This window comes from Triturus cristatus, chromosome 11 (assembly GCF_964204655.1).
Source record: "Triturus cristatus chromosome 11, aTriCri1.1, whole genome shotgun sequence".
Classification (NCBI taxonomy): Eukaryota; Metazoa; Chordata; class Amphibia; order Caudata; family Salamandridae; genus Triturus; species Triturus cristatus.
In genome coordinates this window covers 814999911-815025715 of record NC_140594.1, presented here as the reverse complement: position 1 = coordinate 815025715, position 25805 = coordinate 814999911, and the positions used below count along the sequence as shown (strand labels likewise).

Sequence of the window (25805 nt, the reverse complement as noted above, 5' to 3'; positions counted from 1 at the left end):
AGTTGTCTGTGCTCTTTCCCGTTGGACAGAGGCATACCCGGTTTCAGATTACACTGCCCCGACTACTGCCAAACAGTTAGTTCGAGAATTCTTCCCACGGTACGGTTTACCACGTGTTGTCTACTCAGATAACGGCCAGCCGTTCTCATCCGAACTAATGAAACACGTTTCACTTTTGTTAGGCTACCAATGGAGATTTCACTGTGTCCGACACCCCGAGGCAGCAGGTCTCGTGGAACGACATAATCAAACTCTGAAAATTAGATTGTCCAAAATATGTAGAGAGAAAGGTGTCGACTGGGTAGTAGCCTTACCAGTTGCACTCTTTTACATGAGAATGGTAGCACATTCTCGAACAGGGCTATCCCCTTATGAGGTGATCTTCGGTAGACCACCAAATATGTGGGGGACGCCTATACCACGCAAAATAACTGATGTTGACTGTAATATGCTGACAGATTACTTGGCTTCCTTGATGTCTGCACTACAATCTTGTCGTTCACAGGTAGCTGCAGCCTTTCCCGACAACACCGAGGTGAAACCCCATGACGTAGTTCCCGGGGACCTGGTGTTAGTGAGGAATTTTGACCGGAAGACTCAGCTGGATCCTAGGTGGAAATCGCCTCAACTTGTACTGCTCACCACGAGGACAGCCGTGAAGATCGAAGGTCGCAAAGGTTGGATACATTCAAGTCACATCAAGAAATTTCATGGACTACCGTCTGATGTAAACGATACACCTCGCGTGTCTTCACCGATTGACTCAAAGCTTCCTTTGGTTGAACCGAGTGATAAGGAACTATATAAACTAAAACTACGGTCTAACAAGTCAGACAATTTGATTGTTTAAGTCCTCTCCAAGGTGAATCGGTCGAATTTGTCTCTGACATGTATCCCCTAGACCTGAATAGAGAAAGAAACCGAAGGATGCAGTTGAAACAACATGCGTACTGTAAATCACTGCGTAGTCATTGCACAGTGACGTTATTAATATTGTTTTTCTTAAGTCTTTTAATAATCACTGCAAGTATATTGTTGCACATATATTATCCTATTTCTAAACATGTTTACAATGTTACTGTTGAACATTCTTTTAGTGAATTACCCCCGCATGAGTTGTCCTATAGATTTGCGCTGCGCAATAACACTTTTATTAGTATGTTACATCATTCCCATCAGGCTAGCAATGCTACAAATTGTTGGATATGTGGCCGACTCCCTCCCTATCAGAACTATAAGGGAATTCTGCCTCTCTTTCCATATCCGTTCACACACAATGGCTCCTGTGGAGCATGGTTTAGTTTAATTAAATCCCTAGATTCGAATTCCGCAGTTTATCAAGACAACTGGGTATGGGGAAACCTGAACTTAGTTTTGCTTAAAGTCTGCTACCCTAACAAGGAGGGACTTCCCAAAAGAACAGGAACTGATCTAGAAAATGAAGTATATGGATTAGGTAATTTCACGCTTAATCTCATGATCCTGAATATTGAATCCGAAGCTGCACCAATTTTGCCTGCTATGTCAGTATTTCCAGTTAAAGGTGAATTATGTGTAAGAAAGAATGGTTCCATACATATGGGCCATAGTAGATGCACCACTGTAATAGAATTCAGTGATCAAGGCAAGTCTACATTTAGAGCTTCTCGTCATTCCTACTTCATATGTGGCCAGACCGCATATATACGTCTACCTCTAGACTGGGATGGTACCTGTTACATAGCATTCCTTCTGCCACCTGTTTTCCTAGCTCCTCCTGATTATCATAGAAATACTCATTTAGTACACAATAGACAGCAGAGAGATCTCCCAATCGTCGATTACACTGAAACAGCATGGGAAAAATACACAGATTTCAATAAAGGTTTCTTTCCTTATATAGGTACAGTCACTAATAGTAAGCTGATACGTAGATTAACCAGAACCCTTGAAGCAGTAGTGAACGAAACTATTTCCGCCTTAGGCAATTTAACAGAAGAGCAGTCTGCTATGCGGATTGTTGTGCTTCAAAATAGTCTTGTCCTTGACGTCATCCTGGCCGATAGGGGCGGAGCTTGTAGGGTCATCGGATCAAGTTGTTGCATTTTCATACCAGAAAATTCGCCGTCTGTATATAAAGCCATAACCCGCCTTCATAAGATTGTAAGCCAGATACACCAGAATCCAGGCACCTGGACTTGGTCCGGTTGGTTCTGGGGCGTGTTGTCAGCCTGGGGATGGAGAATGCTCTCCTTCCTAGGTATTGGCTTTCTCATACTATTCAGTTGCTGCTTATGTCTACAATGTGGGCCAGCGATTTGTGGTCTGTGTGCCACCTCGTGTATCCCACATCTAAGTTTTCGTTCGAGATTCCGGAAGAAGAAAGAAGAACAAATGATGTTATATGAACAGATCAACGGATTGATGAAGATTGATATCTCTTAAGGGCAAGTAGGGGACAAGGAGGGAATGTGGAAATATGGATTTTTATGATCAGTTATGTCCCCTATCTTGGACCCCAACGGTTTCATGTATAAATCACAAGTACATGTATGTTCCCTCCAGTTCCAGTTATGAAGACGCAAACACATGTGCGTCCACCGTCAACATGTCCTCTTTCAGATCCGCCATGAATGGGCCGGATATTCTATTCCTAAGTATGAAAGGCCACCGGCTTTATATGGTTCATTTATCCCATTTTACAGTCCAGGCGAGTAGGCCCTGATTCTGCCATTAAGCCTTTTCCTGCCTTCTGCCTCTGAAAGCTCCAGTCTGAGCTCGCATCTGTATCCATGAACTTTGTCCTACTCCCTGCGCGGCTAACGGTGCCTGACTCGGCCTGTCGGCCTATCTGCCTGCCAAAAACTGTATTTCACCTTCAAGATTATCTGCTCTGCTCCGCTCCTCATCCAATGCATTCCTGTCTAGCAGTTTAAGTAAACATTCCTCTAGCTACCGTGTAAAAGGGCCCGGCTTCTCTGTCTTTATGCAAGTAATTCATAGCCCTGTTACTATGGAAGATTTCTGCCCTTGCATCTCATGTAGACACTTAGACGCTTGTACACGCACTAACAGTCAGTATAGTCAGTATAGAATAAGATTCTATCATAAGAGACCTCTCCTTTTGGATAACATAGTTCTTTAAACATAGGATGTTAGATATGATTCGGGATTAGGTTGACATAACCCCAGACTTCTGTCTCCACATGTAGAGCTAAATGTCAAGTCCCCTTCACCCTCTAGTTACACGTCAATCACACGTCATGCTGCTGCGCGCGCATCTCTGCCAAGTATTTTTGCTGACATTGCGAAATTCTTTCATGGAACCACCCATTTGTGACATCATACCTAATGACGTTCTTTAGTTACGCCTAGTTACACCCATTTTAGTTACGCATGTATGTTTTTATCTCTGTTATCAACTGTTACGCCTCCTGCATCTGTTTCACTATAATGCCTCTTCTATAAATATGATTATCTGTCAATAAAGTATTGTCCTTCACTTCCTGAACCTTCGTGGTGACGGAATATGGAGTCCTCAATTCGAATTGATTTTGGAATAAAGCCCGTTCCGAACCTCTAATACCACGGATTCTGCCTCTTATTTTACTGAGCTATTATTATAGATTTTCCGCATCAAATTAAGTACCGGTAATTAAATTATTTACCACATCAGTCCCGCAGGAGGACTTGTGTGAAATTGTTCTGTCGACCCACCTCCATTGAGGTATTTCTTTGGTATCTATTCAAAAGTAAGGTATCTGTGGCTCTAAGTCTCTCTCCGATAAACAAGTTTTCTTTGCCTTATCTGATATTGACTATATCTAGCTGCAGATTGCTTACTGACCCACAAATCCTCCCTGCTTTGCAGGCAGATAGGTAGGTACATTGTGATCCCTTTCAGTGCCTTGGCTTTCCACACCAGTGGTCTGTGTTCTTCATGTCTTCATGCTTCTGGCGTAGAAAGCCGTGAAAAGAAACTGACGTCAGTGTGCCAAGGTGGCCGCCATATAGGTGCTGCAGATGTAATCTCCGGCACAGACGGCGTCTCTCAGAGACGATCGACGCTACCCACGAGCACTCGAGGCTACTGCTTACAAAAAATCTTTCGAATCCAATCTGACGCCTGGAAAATTCAATGGTAAGGAATCTGCAGCTGGATATAGTCTCTACCAGATAAGGCGTTACTGAAGGTAAGTAACTTGTTCTTTAATGAGTTTGTGTTATTTTTTTCCATTTTATTTACACTCACAGGCATTCATGTTTTATGTGAGTTGATCAAGAAACAGGCACCCGTTACAGCACAAATTAGTTTTGTGTTTTAACTCCAACTATATATATGTTAGAACTTAATGTTTTCAAATGTGTAATCTACTGTTTTTTTATTTTTTTATTTGAAGGTATGTGCCTCCGGAGCAAGCAAAGGTTGTGGCCTCAGTCCATGCTTCCATTTCAGGTTCCTCAGCAAGCAGTACAAGCAGCACACCTGAAGTGAAACCACTTAAAACTCTCTTAGGAGAATCTGCACCACCATTGCACTTAAACAAGGGAACACCAAGTCAGGTAAGTAACCATAACTAGTAATTGGGAATTGCGATTATTTGCTGATGAGGAATAAGGGCATCTTGTATTTGAAGAAAAAAAACAAAACGTGCGCACCTCGGTAAAGTGACACTCATTTTGTGAGTTGGTATATCAGCGTAAGTGTGTTGATAATTCCGTACAGTTATTTGCAACACATGAAGTAAACATTGAACAAATGTGGCTTACAGCTGTTTAGTCCATCACAGGAATATTGTACCATTTAGGAAGTCTTAGACCAACAAATCAGTATTAATCCTAGCTTGTTCGCATGTTTATTACATTTGCTCAATTTATTTAGTTTATTGAAACCTGTCCCATTTTCTAGTGGGTTTTGGAACCAGCAGATTAGGAAACAGTTGGGGAAAGAAGTCTTAAATCCCATATTTTGAAAATGTAGGCTTTTATCAAATTAATGTCTTGCCGTAAATGACGTCCGTGACAACATGTAAATTAGTATTTAAGTGCAACCTGAAATATTCCTGCCTTCCAAGTTTCAATTTTGAAAACAAAAACTGAAGGAAGAACCTCTAGTCGGATTTATCCTAATGCAGGTGCGAGGGAACAAACCGAAGAGACCTTCAGGGGAATACTTGGCTATGATAATGTTTAGGAATATTTCTAAAGCTCACCCTCTGAAAGTTATGTCTTAACACTCTGTACTCTATGAAAGGTTCTTGGTCTATTTTTATTTTTCCTTTGCATAACACTTCTAAAAGAATCATTTTGGGGAACAAACATCATAGCAGATTTAAGATGTAGTATTTGTTAGCTCTTCAAAGGGTCGAAACTAAAAACTTTTATGTTGTCCAGTCAGTCTTGATCTGCTGCAATGCCAAGCTTTACTGAACTAAGAAGCCTATTCTCGGGTAGCATCACTTATCTTAGTCCCAAGAGCTTGAAGGGAAGTTTAATTGAAGAAACAAAATAAGCCTTTCATCCTAGGATCCAAGGCTAAATGTTGTTGCTGGAAATGGGTTTTCAAATTGAGGCTACATTATTTCTTTCTTCCCAAGTCATTCTCAGTGAGTTATGAATACCACCTTCACTGTCTACCTTGGTCAAAATTGTTTATTGATAGCTCTTGGTTGTACACATGGCCAATGATTTCTTGATAAAACTTTTCATGAAAGGCTTCATGTAGACCTAGTTAGGTGGTGTACACCTACCAGGATGGGAGAAGGACCCAATGAAGAAGCATTTCACACAAATGTGTGTGAGGTGTCTAGCCATAATCTTTCAGACCAATGGAAAATAGGGGTGTGATAGTCATTTTCGACTCTGTCACATTTATTGTGATATGGCTTTGATATGGTGGCTGTGCAACAGATCATTTCTCCTCTCACTCTCTTTGTTGTGTCGCCGCTACACATCCCTTTTGGAAATCAGTGTTTGCTTGCTTTTACCTGTCTTTTAATACAATGACGATGTAGATAAGCTGTAACCCTAACCACCGTTTTTTAACCACACTGAAGGTTTATTTCTAATGACTATTGATGGAGGTATGAGAGTGTTGTTCCTAGTAGGCTTATGAATGCATGAATGTGTATGCTCTCCAGGTATAGATCTAGCCAGTCTTGATGAAGACCATTGACCCAACTGGGCAATGTGTATGACTGAAACATGTTGGCACTTAATAGCGGATGTTTGAGCCATTGACCTCAAAGACATCACTCAACAAATCCGTTTTTAATGTTACTCAATGTACCCCCTGTTAAAAAGATATATTTTGGGTTTACTTTGAGGTAATTTTGGCATACATGGATCCCTGCACATCTATTAACTTCGTATTAGGAACTCCATAAAGCTAAAGTTGAGTCCATTCCTGGTATTCCCTTGTCAAGATAGGAATAGGACACCACTGATGAAGCTTGCCACAAAAATTGGATGAGCTTTTCTTATCCATATTCTTTGACACCTATGGAAATAAATGTTTGATAGCTATTTTTGACTATATGTTGCATTTAATGTGAAATATGACCCATCTGAAACTTTCTAGGCCAACACAACAGGTACAGACCATCTTTGGGTTTTTCAGCAAACTCTGAAAATAGGAAGCAAGCACTGCAGAATTCATAAAAATGTGCAACAAGACTAGCAACCATGCTCAAGTACACCGTTCAAACTAATACCAGTGAAACAAAAAGTTTATGTACATGTGCAGTGCAGATCATATCTAGTCTCAACTCAATACTACGTCTCTTGCACCTGCGCTCGCAGTTATTCTATCACGTTACGCTTGGTAAGTTGGTGTGAGACAAATTTATTGTGTCTGTCATGCCCAAGCGTTTCTTTCCCCTGCTCAAATGCCTAAACACACTCCCTTCACTACCATCTGCAGCCCTGCCTCCTGAGAATCTTTTTGGTGGTCGAGGACAAGGGCTTTAGATTGACTGGAGTTAAAACCACTGCATGGATTCTAAAGAGGCACTTTCTTAAATTTTCTCCTGCATCACCTTTTGAAACAGAAAAATGATGCACAATGTAGTGCCATGTGAAGGAGGACATAAAACTGCACTTGGAGACTCATTTTGTGTAGTACTTGTCTCGTACCAAATAAGTTGTCAGCCTGACTGGTTATTAAGTCATTTACTTCAATGAAAATCCATAAGCATATACTGTCTTAATCATGGGCTTTAAATAGAACAAGAACAAGGTATAATCACTACATTAAACCTCACTGTCTATACCAGTGTAGCAAACACATTTAAAGAATTAGAACTCTTTAAAATATAAATATTGTGAATACTTGTGTGAGGAAAATATGTTTTGGAACTTGTAGCAAGTCTGTTAGTCTATTAATATTTTCCAGAATACAGTTACAGGGATATCCGCTTAGGATGGGCTGCTCAGGTCATTTAGTCTGCACTCGTCTTGACCTAGTTCCTTGACCTACTAATTGGAAATGGAATCTGATCAAAAAGGGCACACAATGTCTTACTAGAGGACACAGCACACCTTCCTGAGTTAAATCCTTTGCAATTGATTGAGCTATTGTGTGGAGATCTTTGAGCTAGCTTTATAATATCCTTAATCTTACATGATTGAATAAACTGGTAAGCAGTATTCAATACAATATTTTGATTAATACAATTGCAGTAATTTTGTATGCTTTATTTCATTTTTTAAATAAATAATCATTTTCCGGGTGCAATTTACTTGAGCACCATGTTTGAGATTTTATTTCTACCTTGTTGACTAATTTGTATATTGCATTTAGTCTCCTGTGGCTAGCCGTTCTCAAGGACAACCGCAAACACAGCACGAAAAGAAACAGTTTGATCTCCTAAGCGACCTTGGCACAGACATCTTTGCAGCTCCAGCGCCTGCTTCTCACTCAACCGTTTCAACAAATTTTGCAAACTTTGCACATTTCAACAGTCACACTGGTATGTATTTTCCAAATGAGTGATCACATTTTAGTATCCCTAATGTCTTTCCAGAATGTCAGTTTAGTTTGTGTTGTGATGTATTCACTGGCTGGTAATTTCACTGTTTTCAGAGTAGGGTTTTTTGCTTTATAATGATTGCTCACATAAAGGCGGCTATGGGTGAACATAGTGTTACTAATAAAAAAATGTTTCAAGTAAATAGATAGATTTAAAAAAATACTTTTCTGATCAATCTTTGTTTGTAGATCAATATTTTACCTCTACGTTCGAGCAAAAACATTACACTGTATACTTATTTGTTTGGTACAACACTCAGAGAATGTTAAAATCACAGCTGACTCCACTGATGATGAATGTCAAGGAAGTGTTTCCTTCAGCGGAGGGGCTTAGATCTATCTAGAGAAAATACTTTTTCTTAATTGTAAATATCACCAGTGTTGCGTCTGATATGGACAATGCCCATTCATGTATTTCATGACCTTGGCCTCGCTCATAGTAATGTGGTCTTGTTAGGCTGCGAGGGACACATTAAGCACTAACCTTTCGATGGTAGAGGGCTACTGAACTTACCAGTGGTGGGGGCAGTGTACCCGTTTTTTGTTTCATATTGATGAATGTTAATAGGCCTTTTTACTTGTACCATGCAAGTGATGCCTACTGGCCTACTCGTGTAAGTTCTTTGGCTGTGAACTTAACTCAACCCTGGCCTGCATGGATTGTGTGTAGCGCCAGGCATCACATGACACTTGTGGGTGCATGCTGTGATGTTGTCCCCTCTGTATGATAGATAATGTTTTTTGTGTGCCTATGTGTGGGACATAACATGGAGGCCTGTGGGTTCCATATTAGAAACTCAGGGCATTGAGAGGTTAGGAGAAGTCAGGACTACAACCTCAGACAGGAAATGTGCATTTCTAACGTACCTGAGGGCGGTTTGGGGGGGAACACATTGAATAATTGGGAGCAGAGCATCCTCTGTTCACATCAAAGGTCTCTTAAATTCCAGAAAGAGTTACAGGTCATTAGAGCATGGACTCTTTTCAGGGAGATGGCGAGACTGATATTACTTGAAGTGTGAACCAAGCCATCTTCACAGAGAGGAAGGCGTAGGCCTTTGAAACTTTGTGGTATTTTCTTAGTGGAGTCTGGTGTGATCCCCCATTCCTCCCTTGGTCTGTGTTGTGGACAAGTCAAAATTGGAGCCACTGCTACTGTGGCAGATTGTCCCTTTGACAAATGACATTGCAGAGGAGAGAGCACTTCAGAGGAGCTGGAACCCTTCGCTTGAATTTCAAAGGAAAGAACACTAAATCACGTTTATGTCTGAAGTTGGACTATGAGGTTGGGATTATTTGACCTACAAGTTGTTCAACAGCATTGTTCATCAGAAGAAAGAAGATCGCCAAGACTTCTAGCTGCTGGAACCGGGACCAGGGACGCAGGTATGCCAAACTGCCTGCAGGGTGAGAGGCCATTACACAGAAGGTCAAGACTACTTTACCAGAGCCTTCTGCCAGTCAGCCAAGTCCAGTGGACCGTGTGAGGAATAGGAGAGCTCCTGGAGGGGGGCTAGGCCCAGTGGTGATCCTGACGTGTGAATTTTAGTGAGTGAAGTGTGATATTTCTGGTCGGAACTGCAGAAAGAGTTCAGGCTACGATCCAGATCTTGCCAAAGTCTTTGACCTCCGTGTCATGAGGAAGGGGGCCACTGTGAAATGTGGGCTGTCGCCCGTGTGAGCATCAAAGTTGGCGAACACTCATGTGACCTGGCAGTGGGGCCACCATTAAGTACAGGCCATCACCCATGTAGGATCAGCAACTTCCATATCATTAGGAAGGGGGCCTCTGAAGACAGGACCACTGCCTGTGTGCAGGATGTCAGCAACCCCTCCCCTGTGTCACCAGTTGTGGTGGAGCCAGCATGAGTTATGGGGCTTGCCTTGATTTGTCGTGCTGAATAAGGCAGGAGGTAGACTTACCAATTGCCGCAGGAGCTGGGCGAAGATGTCTGACACTGACATGTGCCATCGGAGGACTGAAGAAGTTAACACGTCTATTGGGGAAGAAAGCAAGAGGTTGTGGTCCCTCCGAGCAGGTGACCAGAGTTCTTGAAGGAGCACCCCAGTCCTCTCAGGGATGCTTGCTGCCATCTGCTTTGATAAAAATGGTCCAGGCTGTCAGTCCTGCTAGTGACCTTCAAGATCGTAGCACATAAGATTGTGAGCACAGTGAGCATGGGGCAAGTGTCTGGGCATGCCTTTACCACTTAGGGTGGTACATCTAACACACAAAGGTGATTCAACTGGAACCAAGCTATACCTGGATAATGAGCCATTATCAGGGCGATTCAGGCCCTATATTGGTTGTGGTTGTGTTTGGGTTTAGTGAGGGTCTGGCAGTTTGGGCTGCACTATTCCCATGAGGAACAGGCTTGAGAATGATTTGCATATGGCTGCTTCCAAATAGAGGTATCATGCTGAGCAAAACAGTGATGGGTTGTGATGCTACACTGAGCGATTGCCAGTGGTTAGACAAATTGCAAGCATTCCTCCCATTACCTTTTCTGTGTTTGATGTACTGTAGACAAAAAAGACATGAGACCTATGTCTTGGATAATAACTTTCTCAACAGTTAAAATTGTGCTATAAGTGAATCATATTCAGGCTTTTTGTCATTATGATCTGAATTTATAGAAATGCCCATCATGCTGGCCATTTCTGCCCCATTAGATGATTTCAGACTTCCATTTAAATTAGACAGCTCATCTGTCTTGCGTTTGTTGCTAATTCTACAGCTCGAGTAAAATAGTCATAGCATACCAACTATGTTAAGCAGATACAAAATTCTTATTTAGAGGAAAATAAATGTAGAATTTTTAGAACTACTATGCATCTTGGACCACTGGGGCACAAGGGCATCTCTATTTTGGCAAGCCATACATAGATGGACATTTTTATTGAATATGCTTCTGTTATCAAATTGCAATTACACAGTCTGAGGTTTGGGAAATTAAGCAACTTCAGCTGTGGTATTGAACATGCCCATGAGGTTTTATACTCCTACAAAAGTTTAAACTCCCTGAAATTGCTGCAGTGACTGTTCTATATAAATGGATTCTCTGTTAGGGCAGAATGCCTTTGAAACCATGTTCCATTAGATACGGTTTATTTCTTTTTCCCCTCTTGGGTGTAAGGCGTTTACTCTGTTTCAGTGGTGTTGGTTTTAATGAAGATCCTTTTAATGGAGAAGGTAAATGTTCATGGCAATAATTTTGCTTCTTATTCCTGGGCACCTTGAGTGATTTTCCAATCTCCCCACCCGTATCTTCGTAATCTATGATGCCTCTTGTGGTTCTTCAAGTAGAAGAAATAAAATGTAAGGTACTGTTTGATCAGGGATGGAGGCATAACGGGGCAGTGCCTAATTTCTCCAGTCTCTGTATATATGGTTTGCTTTAAAAAGTATTTCCTTTATATGTGTACATTTTAAAAAAATTTAGTTTTATGCCTTATTTTTTTAATAATCTGGGATCATGTGGAAACCAAAGGGACATTCTAATGGTCTTTGTTACTGAATATACTCCATGATGAAGAATAATTCCAAATGAGAAGATTTACCTTACAGCGCAAAGACTGTGTCTGAGTTATCACGCTTCTTTTAAGGGATCGCAGAAATAAATAGCAGTTTAAAAACAAATTTCCCCTTCCTGAGATGACACATACAAAAAGCGGCTCTAAAAATATCAGTCATGAGTGAACATTGTTTTATTTTTTTATTTTTTACTTTTCATTGTCTTTTGTAGAAGCGTTGCTCTTTAGGATGATAACCACAATTTTAAATGTTCCTTGATTTAGTCTGTCGAGGTTGAAAATGAATGTCATTACATTAATGTAATAGCCTGTTAGAACTGAGGTTTCTGGTTGGCAGATGTATGTACCCTGTCCAAGCAGGAGCCACCCCTCTAATCAGGGTAAGCTAGATATACACTAAAAGATAACCTATGCTCACACTGTGGTAGCTTGGCACAGAGTAACCAGGCTTATTGACAGTGGCAATGCTTAAAGTATTGAAGTCACTCTGGGTTAAAGTGAGATGTGTCCAGTTCTTCAAGAGCAGCAGTCAAGCAGAGTGGCAATCCTTGTAGCACAGAAGTATTTACTCCTGGTACAGTTCTTCACATGACCAGTAGTGTACTGTCATGGTACGGTCAGATTCCCAGTACTTACACCCAGCTGTGCCTTTGAAGGGGTCGTGACTTCAAAGCAGTCCCTTAAAATGCACAGGTACACCTTTCTTCCCAGCCATGGCTCCAGACTATCAGTAGGGAGTAGTAATCAGCCCTTTGTGTGGAAAACAGGATACTGCTTATTTAGGTGTGTCAGTTCCCCTCTCGCTTCCTGCCCAGGAAGAGTTATCAGAATACAGATGAGTTCTCTGTCCCACTCACCCTTCCTGTGTTTGTGACTGAATAGAAGGAATGCATAAATTGCAGCTGTCCTTCACCCAAGACGTGTATTGGAGATAGCCTGCAAGGCACACAGAGCAATAAGAAGAGGAAAATGACCATTTCTAAAATATTAATGGTAAATCCAACTTTATCGGGACAGAGGATTTATCATTACCATTTCAAAGATAAGAAACATGATGTAGCCACTCCTTTTTAATCTGGAATTACATCTTAAAAGTGTATTTAGGAATTTCCAATGCTACCCTATAAGTGGAGTAGGCCTCTCAGTATAGTGAAGAACGAATTTGGGTGTTTGTCACTACCAAGACATTTTGAAACTTAAAAGTACATGTTCTACCTTTTACATACAGAGCACCCTGCACTTAGGGCTATCTAGGGCCTACCTTAGGGGTGAATTAGGTGTAGTAAAAAAAGGGGAGTTTAATGCTTGGCAAGTGGTTTTAAATGTCAGGTTGAAGTGGCAGTAAACTGGCCTGAGATAGGTTTGAAAGGCTACTTATGTGGGCGGTACAATCAGTGCTGCATGCCCTCTAGTAGCATTTAGGTTACAGGCCCTGGGTTTGATATACCACTTTACAATGGACTTACAAATAAACTAAATATGTAAAATGGATATACATCAATGTCACCATGTTTAGGGGAGAAGCACATGCACTTTAGCCCTGGTCAGCAGTGGTAACGTGCTCAGAGTCATACGGTCAACAAAATACAGGTCGAAGATTAGGTAAGCATGCAAAAGGTGATCGGGAAGACCACCCTAAGGATGACTGGTCTAACATAGCCCCTCTTAAGTTTTGTAGATGAATTGACATAAACACTGATTTGCTCTTTGCTCTGACTTGGTCATATCTATGTCAGGGATTATGGTCATTGATGTACAAATGTAGTAATATTGTAGTGACCTCAGTATAAGTATTTCCATAAAAAGCTATTAGAAATTCATCTTTCCTACATCAGAACATGAAAAGGCTGATAAAGCCTGGGAAAGCTAAAACTGGTAACCACTGGACTTGTAAGTGGCCAAGCTAATACATCATTTTGTTTTAAATCTCTAAACATTTAAATCTTTTCATTTTAGCAATTACTGTTATTAGATAACCATTGTAAGCTGTTGTTTGTCATCGTTGAAATTCATCTTTTTTGTTTACATGTGTTTTTTTTTAAATTTAAGTCCATTAACCTTCATTGTTCCTTTATGATTTACAGCTCAAAATTCTGCAAATGCAGATTTTGCAAACTTTGAAGCATTTGGACAGTCTAGTGGTTCGAGTAATTTTGGAGGTTTCCCCACAGCGAGTCAGTCTACTTTTCAGCCCCCAAATACAGGTAGAATTGCTTGAATGTTTTTAATCTTAATGAGAAAAAATGAGTTCATTTTAATTATTCCTATAAATTTAATACTATCAATTGATTACTGGTAAAATCCCAAATTTAAAGCTCTGAATCTTCTCCAATCTAATTATTTTTTGGCAGACTGTCTTCCTTAACAGGACTCATTAAATACTTTATTCAGAAGTATGTTTCTAAATTGCTTTAACTGGCTCTAGGTAATTTCAAAGCATTGTTTGAAAAACCTGAGGTACTAACCATTGTCTGAAAAATTGTTCAGGGAGTACTTTATTACTCTGTGTTTTTTATTTATTTTTTACTGTTGTCATATTTTTTTCTTTTACTTTACAAGTTTAATTCCTCCAGTGTTCATATTCATGTTAGAATATTCTTCAATGGAGAGACTAATTATTAGTAGCTTATTGCAGTTGTACTGCCTTTTGCTAAATTGTTTTTAGGAGCTGAGCCATATGATGCACTGCCTCGTACTAATAATGCTTCCCGTAGGTGCTCCTCACTAAAATCAAGTGCATTTTTATGTTCATGCGTTTGGAGATTTGTTGAAAAGTTTTACATTTCATAACATTTCACTTCTAAATACTTTTGTTTAATTGTGCCATGTTGCCAGCTCTGATACTACTGCCCATTTCCCACACATAAAAATGAAAGTTCTAAGTAGCATTCATCTGTCTTGTTTTGTTTATGAAGACTCCTTATCTCCTTGAAATTCTGTCGTGGGAGAATTGTCACAGCTTTGTCCGAAAATGGAAACATCGGGGAGGCAAATTGCACTTGATATTCTAGTGCAAAACCTAAATCAAGCTGTTTTTTGGTTTAGCCTGCAGCCACATATATTACCCTGTAACTGTTTTTGACGAGTTTAGAGCTCTTTCATCTCTGCGGACCATATTTAAGCCCTTGCTTGTCTGTGATGTCGGTTCCATGGCATCACTATCAAGCTGTGTATATATGTGTATTATATGTATATGTATGTATGTATCTTTAAACACCCGTTGCACAAATCCCAAAAGGAGGCGCTGGGACACAGCCTCAAGTTCCTAATGCAAATTATTTACATGCACCATGACGCATTTCGGCCTGAAAGGCCTCGATACAGTTTTTTTTTTAAGACTTATTGCAAACTAACGTATATAGACTTATATTTTTATTACCAAAGAAAATATCAGGTTTCATTTGAAATCATCAGGCATTTTTAAAGGGCTAGGAATTTTTAAGTTATCAGGAAATACTGTTGCTCATGCCAGGAAACTTCTCCGAAGCTGCATGGGAACTTGCCCATCATTGGTCAGTAGTGTACAACTCACCATCAAAAATAATTTGTGTTTTATCCTCTATCTCATACACTTGTCTTTAATTACACACACATTCTTAAACAATTCCTCTTAGGGCAGCGTCTAAAGTGAATATCTGTTTTATTGCCATGTTGACAGTGTGATATGTGACAACGAGATACTTCTCTTCTCTTTTACTTTCTTAACCCTTTCTTTTATCACTGAACTGGACTATCTAACTCTGAAATGCCTGCAGTATGACCTCTTGTGTTTTCCTTCTTATTGATTTCATGGAGCAGTCCAAGAGACTTTAAACACGAAACTTGCATGCATGCATTCAAATTAGAATTATCCAATATGCTCCACTGGGACACATTTTGCAGGGTTTTCAAGCTGTGCCAACGAAATACATTTACATATAACTAATATAAAATCAAATCATATAAATAGTTTGTGATTATCCTGAAACTCGTCTACCTTTGTGAGCCACACTGCAGAATCCTAGTTTAAATTGAGGTGATTCTGTCTATCAGGAAAGACATAAACCTGCAAGACCGACTGAGCAAGAGGATAACAGTACAGTCTCTATCATAACCTGGAGTTTGCATCTCTTTAACACTCTTTTAACTGCTAATACAACGTAAAGAAAATGTCTTTTTCGGACATCCTTTTTTTAATCTGTTCTAATGAATAAGTATTTACTAGAGGGGCTAAACAAGCAGTATCCCCCAATAAGGACACTCCCCTGTGGCACACAATTATATTAAAAGTTATTTTAGACGATGCACAAATTAGAATTACCTCATTTGTCTTGGAACATTGCTTTCTTAAATGATACAATGCCTGAATATCACTGATCCATTTGCTAAACAGATCAGTGACATTCAGGCATTGCGTTCTTATAATACCATTTACACCTTTACAGTACTTTCTCTTCTGTCCAGAATCCCTAAATTCCAAAAGAAATGACACTTTACATCTTTGATGTAAAGAGGCTATTTAGGTACTATTAAGAAAGAGACCAGGGAGGTTAGACCAAGCAGCTCCTTTTAAACCGTGGAGCTGAACATACCAATTTTCCTGCTATTGGCTATTCCACTGAAAGATGAAAGATGGACATTGTTTTGTGTTCCACTTACTGTGAAATAGCAGTGGAGTCTTTTGAGTAAACGTTTCCCTCATTTTACTAGGGATAAAGTGACCACTGCGACTCCTAATAGAAACATTCCATTTTGCAAAGATTGCAAAACAGGCACACAAAGGTCACTACACTTTTCTCAGACTCCTTTGTCTTGACTGACTTAAGAATAGATGTTGAGAGGAGTCAAGGCTCTCTTAAATCTTTTGCATTTCCCTAGTTTTGAGTTATGTGGTGTTTCACATCCTTCCTCATTTTGATGTTGTCAATACTCTTTTTAAATGCTCATGAAGGTCCATGCAGATCCTTTGATAAAGACAGAAAAGGTACTTGCTTGCACTACTAGTTTCCCATTATGGATAACTTCATTGAATTCCAGGGCAACAGTCCCACCCCCTTTTTAAAACAGCAACCTATTGTTTCGAGGGAAGCATTCAAGATTCTTACTCATTTAAGCTGTAGCAATTAGTTATTAACTGCCAGTGCAATTCATTGTTAAATCCGTATTGTATTTTTCTGAATTAAGTCGATACCTTTTGGTATATGTTTTACTGCTAATCTCCGTTTCCTTAGTTTTTCTTTTGAATTAAGGCTAGTTCATAAATATGAAGTGTCAGTCTTGTCTCATACTCAAGTGGGAATTTAAAAAATACCAAAACACGTCACCAAATTTAACTGACACAAGATTAAACCCAGACCCTGCAATTTTTTTAAACAGAGACCAGTAACACTGCCTTGTAATATGTGTATGACATAACATTACACTAGATAATGTGAAGTTTCCATTACTTCTACATTATAAGTATTGCCAACAAAATGGGCCAAGCTAGTTTAACAAATGCATCTACTGCAAAATCTGTTTGTAGGTCACACATTCAAAACCAGGTGGTCTGACTCTGCCTTTCAACCTTCACCTCCTGTCTTCACTCAGCATGACACAACAGTGCCATTGTTTCCAACTTTGTACAAGCAACAAACATGGGTCGAGATGGGTGCAGGCGAACAAAAAGGGGGGAGGTTCATGGGGTTGGGCAAGCAAGCAACAAAGTGGGTTGGAGGAAGGCAACAAACAGGGCAGGGGAGGGGAACAAACAAGAAGCAATGAGGGATGGATGTGCAAGAAACCAAGAACAACGAGGACAAGCAACAAACAGTGGCAAGCAACAATGTGGATCAAGAGAAGCAACCGCGCAGGTCGTGTGGGGGGCAAGCAACACTATGGACAGCTGGAGAAGGGCAAGAGTGGACAAACAATGTGACAGAAAGTGAAAACACACTCTGATGAAGTGTTTGTATAACAAGAAAAGGTAGCTCCGAAAACACAAGCAGTGGACGGACACTAGTAAAGGAAGCAGTACTTGGGCCGTACTCCACAGGAGGGACAAACACATGAAAAGGAAGTGAAACGGGCATGTGTTGATCAAAGTTAAGCAAGGAAATGAGAGTGCCGATTAAGCAAGCCAATGGTTAGCAACAAGCGGTCTCCAGGCTTCATGTTAGTAAACAAAATGTCTTGCAGGTGATGGCACAAATGCGCTGTCTCCAGTGAAATCTTATCAGTGGACTGGGCAAAAAATAAACAGTAGTTTCTTTACATGATAAAGAAAAGAAACCCAGGTGTATTAAAATACACACATATAAGGGTCCAAATAGGGAAAAGTTTCATATGGAAAGAGGCTGCTTGAAAAGTAGAGAAGGGAACGGTCACTAAGGTGTGAAGGAAACATTAAAACTTCAAAGGAGAAGACAGATTAAGTGTCATAAATGAAGATCAGGAAAGACATGGATGCCTTGCGTATCTTGTTGCCAGGAGCAGCAGTAAGAAGGCAACCACTGGCGTGTCTCTGGCTTAGTTAAAGACTTCTAATGTGACAGAGTTTATCCTACTTACCACTCTTGCTGCTGAGGGTATGAACCAAGGTATATTGCATGTTACGCCTCCAATTTGTCTTGCCTTAAAATTAAAGATTTCCTAGCTGTTTTAACGTAAAGTTTCGATTCTTTTAAGGGCACGGAGGCAAGGATTATGCTGAAACTCTCTGATTTAGTTTTTCAACAACCACATTAAGACCAAAAAGGTTCCTTTCCCGTGAACACTTGTGAGATGATGAACAAATGTTGGAACCAATCAGAATAGCGGTTGGTTGCCCTTCAAAGTCCTCTGCCTTCTGTCATGCTCCCTTTTTCTACATGTGACAGAAGCCCATGCTACTCAGTTCAATCCTGCTTGGAATTGTCGTTCCTTGCAAAAACGCCAACGTGGTCCCGTCACAACCTACTGAAAATCATTAAGAAATTGACAATAAACAAACTTTCTCTGCCATACTCTAATCACAGAAGCATTGACTCAGAACAGCATGTCTTACTAAAAGTAATGGTACCTCCCCAAAAGAGTGAACTTCTAATATATCCTTATACAGCTCTGAACTTTGAGATCAAAGGGGTAAATTAAAGTCAGATGCCAGAGTGGGATAATCCTCCCCTCAATGTCCATAATAGAATTGAAGCGTTCTGTTACAAGAGCTAGGAAATTTGTATTCAATTACAGGACTGAAAGCGAGGATTATGCTGGTTCAAAGCTTACTACCAGAGAAGCCAGATCCGCAACTGGTTTAAAAAAACACCTCTTAAAGATGAAATCAGAAGACCAGTCTGCCTCATTGAGGATATCCTCCAATCAGGCATCCAAGGAAAAAGCCTTAGCAGTCACAGCTCCCTTCGCGGAGTGCACCCCAAACATTTTTGTATCAATACCAGCCTCCTGCACAACCCATCAAAAACCCTTCTAGTGATTGTGGGTTAATACACCCCGTGGGGTTTCCGTAGCGCCGATGGAGGACTAATGTCCTCAGTCATGTTCTTTGATACATTTCACTACACACAGTTTTGGGCAACTATGAAGTGAAGGATAAGGCACAATCTTGGAGTTAGTTTGTTTGTCCGGAAATATGAAAAGCAACCCTGCCTATGTTAAAACCTCTACCTGTTACGTCTAGAGCACTAACGTCAGAAACTTGTCTGCAGGAGACTAAGCAAAGCAGCATCACTAATTTTCCAGATAATTCCTTCCTAAAGAGGTACCTATTGCTCTCCCATTCGTTGAATGTCTGAGATTTATGACCTGGCGATGAACTCTGTCTCCTTCCCGTCTTCGAGGAAAGCCTTGCTTAAGTAACCCTTGAGATGGACCTGTATGGAAACCACCGCGCCTGTGGCCAGCAGACTGATATCTCCACGTCCACAAGGGAAGCATCTCGTTCTGGCATTACAATGGGTCGAGGGTGGAAAGGCTGGACAGGGGATCCATAGAACTCAATGTGAAACCCTTAACCTGTCTGCAAAACCCAGGTGTGGGAGGTGATTGTTCACCAGTTGGAGAGGAAGATTGCCAACCTGCTCCTTAACCTCAATCGAGAAGAAGAGGGAGCACTCACTGTTACTTGTTTTGTTGCTACGGAAGCCCTCAGAGCTGCCTCTTTATCCATGATGGCATTTGCAGCCTCTGGAGGGGAAGAATATGTGCTAGTCGTGCCATTTGCTACAGTTGGGCCTTTGACCTCTGTAGCAGGCTTGGTGTTGGAAACGTTCAGCCGAGCATCCCCTGCCTCAACCATCCCTGGCGAAAATCTTGGAAGTAAAACTACTTCTCATAGTTGCCTTGTCCAAGGAGATTAAGGTTGCCATAGATTTGCCCAGTTCCTTGATAAACTGTTCTCCAAAGAAACCCCTTGGGTTATTATTCTTACTTCGGAAGGGCCAAATCCCCCAACTTGGGCTTGGGGGTCCATCTTGATCAATGGGGTTCTGCGCCTCTCAGTAGAGATGCTGCAATTGTCAAGAAAAATGATGTCACGCTGTGTCCAGCTGGATAGAATATCAGGAGAAATGAGAGAGCCCTATTCTTTAGCTTCCTCTGCCATGTCCAAGATCTTTGTAAGCGGGCCGATTATCCTGGCATGAACCCCAGGAGCGGTCAATGCATTTCTTGGGGTCGTGGATGTATTTGACCAAGAAGGTGGCCATTCTTATGTCAATTTAGGGTGAGAGCCACTTTCTTGTCCAGGGACAGATAAGGGCATTTCATCCTGGGGCAGTTGTGAACTCATAGTTCAGGGGATTTCGCAATTTGCCTGCCACATACACAGCCACTTTAACTAAAGGGCCCCATTTAGAGGAACGGGGGTTGAGGATGTCCCCCAAATGTAGCATGTCTGAAATTGGGTTGGCAGCAGTCGCTCCCTGGGGGTGCATGTAGGGCTGCCTGCTGAAGGGGACCAAGGTCTATCATGCCCCATGTCACTGTTAGAATCCCCCTGTGAGTCATCCCTGTTTAGAGAATCTTTAGTAGTGGAATTGAAACTCTCTAAGCCAGAGTTGTCTCTGTGTTTTAGCCCTGGGGGAAAGGCAGGAAGTAGAGTTGCTCACCCAGGGTTGAAGTATGCATCAGCCTTTTTAAACCTGTCAAAAGCATCTAAAGCAACACCAGGTGTGTTTCTGCATTTCTCCCCTGAGGTTGAGGGTGCCGGAGGGCAGTTCCTCCATCCAACAGAGGAGTTCAAAGCACTTCTGTGCTTGCTCCATAAGTTTCTGTTTAAATGGGGTCCTGGCTTCTGACACCGCTTAGTAGATCCATCACCCAATGGCAGGTAAGATGTACTCCTTCTCCATATAGGATGTGTTAGATTTTGTTTTTATTCTGCAGCATTGCACATTATTTTGCTTTTTATAATACTGTGAGGGGGGGGGCATTTACAGTTTGAAAGCCTGAAGAATGAGGGTCAAATGCCCAGGACACCACACACCTTGTCAGATCCCAAGGGAAAATATATATATAATTATACACGTATAGTTATTTCACCTAGGTCAGTGTTGGTATCGTTCTTGTGCAGTCAACAAGCAAATTTGGACCTCGTAGGGTATCCATATTCCAGGCGGCAGGCAGAATGAATCCAGTAGGTTTTGCGGCCAAGACTGTATTTTAACCCTTCACCGTCAGGCTCATTTGTCAATGAAAGTGTCAGGAGCAGTCATCGTGGGGGCTAGAGCTTGTCTGTAAAGAGCGCTTAGCAAAGCGTGGAAACCCTCTAGATGTTGGCGGACTGCTTTGTGCTCATCTTCCCAACTCTGATCTGTAGTCAATACCCTCACCGTGAAAGGAGTGGATAGGGCTCCAACAGTGACACTGGTGAAACAAAAGTTTGTTATAGCATATAAAGCAAACAACAAATTCCCCAAAACCAGGCCCCACTGTGAGAGCACAAGGAGCACTTAGCTGAGGCTGCTGGAACAGCGAAAGTAGACAGAGGACTTTGAAGGGCAACCTCTATTCTGATTGGTTGACTTTTATCTGTTCACAAGTGTTCATAGGAAAGGAGGTTTTGGGGTGTTAATTTGGCTGCAGGAGAAATAAAGTGAAAAAAGTGTTGCATGATCCTTGCCTCCACGACTGTAATGTAAGAGAATCCAAGCAATAAGCATTATAGCTATTCTGCTCCAATCCAGTTTCTACTCCAGTCAGGAACAACAGTTAGTTGTGCCCTGTCCTGATTTGAAAAAAACTAACACAGACTAGCAATCATTGCAAAAACCATGATTATATTCATCCCATCTTGAAGACTTATCTTTTACATTGGTATTTAGTATTGCACTCGTAACAGCTTCTTTCCAACGTGGACAACACAGTTTCATATATTAGCACTCGTATAGTGTTTTTAGGTCTCGCCTAGGCAGCTAGGAGATGACCTTTAGAAATCGGTCTGCTCCTTTTCAAGCACACTTGTGCTTGTGCTGGCATCCACCTTGCGGGAGCGAGCAGCAGCGCGTGTGCTAATTGAAAATATATGGTTCTCGCGCCACCGCTGCTCGCTCCTGCAAGGCGGAGGCCAGCACAAGCCAGAGTGCTTCAAAATACCTGCTGCTTGTTTGCGTTCCAGCAGGCAGACACAGCACACCTCCCCCTCTTGGCATCAGGTTACTGCGGCCGCGTCATTAAACACAGCGCAATTTGCTTGCACTCTCTCTCTCTTTCGCTCGCACTCTCTCTCTCTTTCGCTCGCACTCTCTCTCTTTCGCTCGCACTCTCTCTCTTTCGCTCGCACTCTCTCTTTCGCTCGCACTCTCTCTTTCGCTCGCACTCTCTCTCTTTCGCTCGCACTCTCTTTCGCTCGCACTCTCTTTCGCTCGCACTCTCTTTCGCTCGCACTCTCTTTCGCTCGCACTCTCTTTCGCTCGCTCTCTCTTTCGCTCGCACTCTCTCTTTCGCTCGCACTCTCTCTCTTTCGCTCGCACTCTCTCTTTCGCGCGCACTCTCTCTCTTTCGCGCGCACTCTCTCTCTTTCGCGCGCACTCTCTCTCTTTCGCTCGCACTCTCTCTCTTTCGCTCGCACTCTCTCTTTCGCTTGCACTCTCTTTCGCTCGCACTCTCTCTCTCTTTCGCTCGCACTCTCTCTCTTTCGCTCGCACTCTCTCTCTTTCGCTCGCTCTCTCTTTCGCTCGCACTCTCTCTCTCTTTCGCTCGCACTCTCTCTCTTTCGCTCGCACTCTCTCTCTCTTTCGCTCGCACTCTCTCTCTCTTTCGCTCGCACTCTCTCTCTCTTTCGCTCGCACTCTCTCTCTCTTTCGCTCGCACTCTCTCTCTTTCGCTCGCACTCTCTCATTCGCTCGCACTCTCTCTCTTTCGCTCGCACTCTCTCTCTTTCGCTCGCACTCTCTCTCTTTCGCTCGCACTCTCTCTCTTTCGCTCGCACTCTCTCTCTTTCGCTCGCACTCTCTCTCTTTCGCTCGCACTCTCTCTCTTTCGCTCGCACTCTCTCTCTTTCGCTCGCACTCTCTTTCGCTCGCACTCTCTCTCTTTCGCTCGCTCTCTCTCTCTTTCGCTCGCACTCTCTCTTTCGCTCGCACTCTCTCTCTCTTTCGCTCGCACTCTCTCTCTCTTTCGCTCGCACTCTCTCTCTTTCGCTCGCTCTCTCTTTCGCTCGCACTCTCTCTCTCTTTCGCTCGCACTCTCTCTCTTTCGCTCGCACTCTCTCTCTCTTTCGCTCGCACTCTCTCTCTCTTTCGCTCGCACTCTCTCTCTTTCGCTCGCACTCTCTCTCTCTTTCGCTCGCACTCTCTCTCTTTCGCTCGCACTCTCTCATTCGCTCGCACTCTCTCTCTTTCGCTCGCACTCTCTCTCTTTCGCTCGCACTCTCTCTCTTTCGCTCGCACTCTCTCTCTTTCGCTCGCACTCTCTCTCTTTCGCTCGCACTCTCTCTCTTTCGCTCGCACTCTCTCTCTTTCGCTCGCACTCTCTCTCTTTCGCTCGCACTCTCTCTCTTTCGCTCGCACTCTCTCTCTTTCGCTCGCACTCTCTTTCGCTCGCACTCTCTCTCTTTCGCTCGCTCTCTCTCTTTCGCTCGCACTCTCTCTTTCGCTCGCACTCTCTTTCGCTCGCACTCTCTCTCTTTCGCTCGCACTCTCTCTCTTTCGCTCGCACTCGCTCTCTTTCGCTCGCTCTCTTTCGCTCGCTCTCTTTCGCTCGCTCTCTTTCGCTCGCACTCTTTCGCTCGCACTCTTTCGCTCGCACTCTTTCGCTCGCACTCTTTCGCTCGCACTCTTTCGCTCGCACTCTTTCGCTCGCACTCTTTCGCTCGCACTCTTTCGCTCGCACTCTTTTGCTCGCACTCTTTTGCTCGCACTCTTTTGCTCGCACTCTTTTGCTCGCACTCTTTTGCTCGCACTCTTTTGCTCGCACTCTTTTGCTCGCACTCTTTTGCTCGCACTCTTTTGCTCGCACTCTTTTGCTCGCACTCTTTTGCTCGCACTCTTTTGCTCGCACTCTTTTGCTCGCACTCTTTTGCTCGCACTCTTTTGCTCGCACTCTTTTGCTCGCACTCTTTTGCTCGCACTCTTTTGCTCGCACTCTTTTGCTCGCACTCTTTTGCTCGCACTCTTTTGCTCGCACTCTTTTGCTCGCACTCTTTTGCTCGCACTCTTTCGCTCGCACTCTTTCGCTCGCTCTCTCTCTCTCTCTCTCGCTCGCACTCTCTCTTTCGCTCGCACTCTCTCTCTGTCGGAGGGTAGAAGAAGGGAACCAGCAGAGAATGATTATTCGTGAGGTATTATTTATTGTAACGTGGTGAGGTCCAAAACATATAACAACTGAGAGTCTTTTCCTCCGGTAAAACACTCGGTCAGCAAACAGGTTTCTCCACCATATGCTCTTTTTCTTCCGGGACAACTCGTCCGGTGTAAAGCTTGGTTGTCAGCTTGGGCTCCCAGGCATAAAGAAAAGAAAAGAAAAAGGAGACACGTTTTAGTGTCAGGGGAAAAGGGGTGAGGAGGTATTCCACCGGGTTACCTAATATGGGAGAATGTGAGGGGGGGGTCCGTCACCAACAGAAAGGAGTCTGGGGTCGCTTTGTTATCGGCTTCGAGGGCGCTCTGCGCAGAAGAAGGCGTCCCTCTACCCCGGCTTTCCGGACTCCCCGCCCGCCTCCCACGACCCTCGCAAGTGCTGCCGCACCTGGCTGAGCCACGTCCCCCCCGGGGAGTGGCTGGGCGAAGAGCAGGATCGTTGGCCTCCTGGCTTGCCGGTCTTCGGTTCCACGGTCGTCTGCTCGCTCTTCGGATCTCTCTCTGTCTTCTCCTCCGCTCGTCCCACGCCTGTCTCCTTCGGGATACTTCCGTCTCCCTCTTCTGTCCGCCAATCCTTATCGGGCAAAGGCGCTCTGTGGGTCCGCCCCCAAATGCTCGTCACGGGAGGTTCCTCCTCAGTCTTAAAGGGCCAGCGGCCCGCAACAGGGAAGTGTGTCGGTCCTGCTGAGGCGGTTTCCCAGTCCAGGGGCTGAAACGGCAAAGAAGGGGTGGTATTGTCACCTAGGGCCGGATTCGGTTCTTGGAGGGTCGGACTCCGACACACCCCCACCCCAGTATCGTCCCGGTCGGGGACGATAGGCATGCGCGAGAGAAAGTCAGCATTGGCATTGTGGAGACCCCTACGGTGATGCACCTCAAAGGAATAAGGCTGGAGTGACAAGAACCACCTCATGATACGCGGGTTGTTCCCCTTGTTACGGCTCATCCATACTAAGGGTGCATGGTCTGTATAGAGGATGAAATGGGTACCCTCCAGGTAATATTGGAGTTTTTCCACGGCCCATTTTATGGCAAGACATTCCTTCTCGATTAAGGGGTAGGCCCGTTCCCTCGGGAATAACTTTCTACTGATGAACAGGTTTCTCGACCCCCTCCCTGGTGGTTTGGGACAGCACAGCTCCTATCCCTACTTCCGAGGCGTCCGTCTGGAGGACAAAGGGTCGGGAGTGGTCAGGGGAGATGAGGATGGGGTGGCTGGTGATGGCCCGCTTTAGTTCTTGAATGGCCGTTCGCACAGCGAGGGAGGGGTTGGACAGGGCAGCTTTTGGAGTGTTTTTCTGTAGGAGGTCCGTAAGGGGGGTTGAAATGTCTGCATAATGGGGAATGAACCTACGGTAGTAGCCTAGCAAGCCCAGGAACGCCAGGACTTCCTTCTTTGTTGTTGGTAACGGGGCTTGTTGTATGGCTCTGATCTTTTTGTCCTGGGGTTCGATGCACCCATCGCCTATAACGAATCCCAAGTACCGTACCCTATGAAAAGCGGCTCGGGA

General features: G+C 43.1%; 1 protein-coding gene across 8 annotated transcripts in view; it reads left to right on the top strand.

Annotated features, from left to right (window-relative positions):
- Positions 1–25805, top strand: part of AGFG1 (ArfGAP with FG repeats 1) — a 559380-nt gene that overhangs the window by 228828 nt on the left and 304747 nt on the right. For all 8 annotated transcript variants that reach the window (XM_085634550.1, XM_085634548.1, XM_085634549.1 and 5 more), the window contains exons 4-6: positions 4380–4542; positions 7781–7949; positions 13627–13746. In XM_085634550.1, the coding sequence (XP_085490676.1) occupies positions 4380–4542; positions 7781–7949; positions 13627–13746 (452 nt within the window). The remainder of the gene's footprint in view (positions 1–4379; positions 4543–7780; positions 7950–13626; positions 13747–25805) is intronic.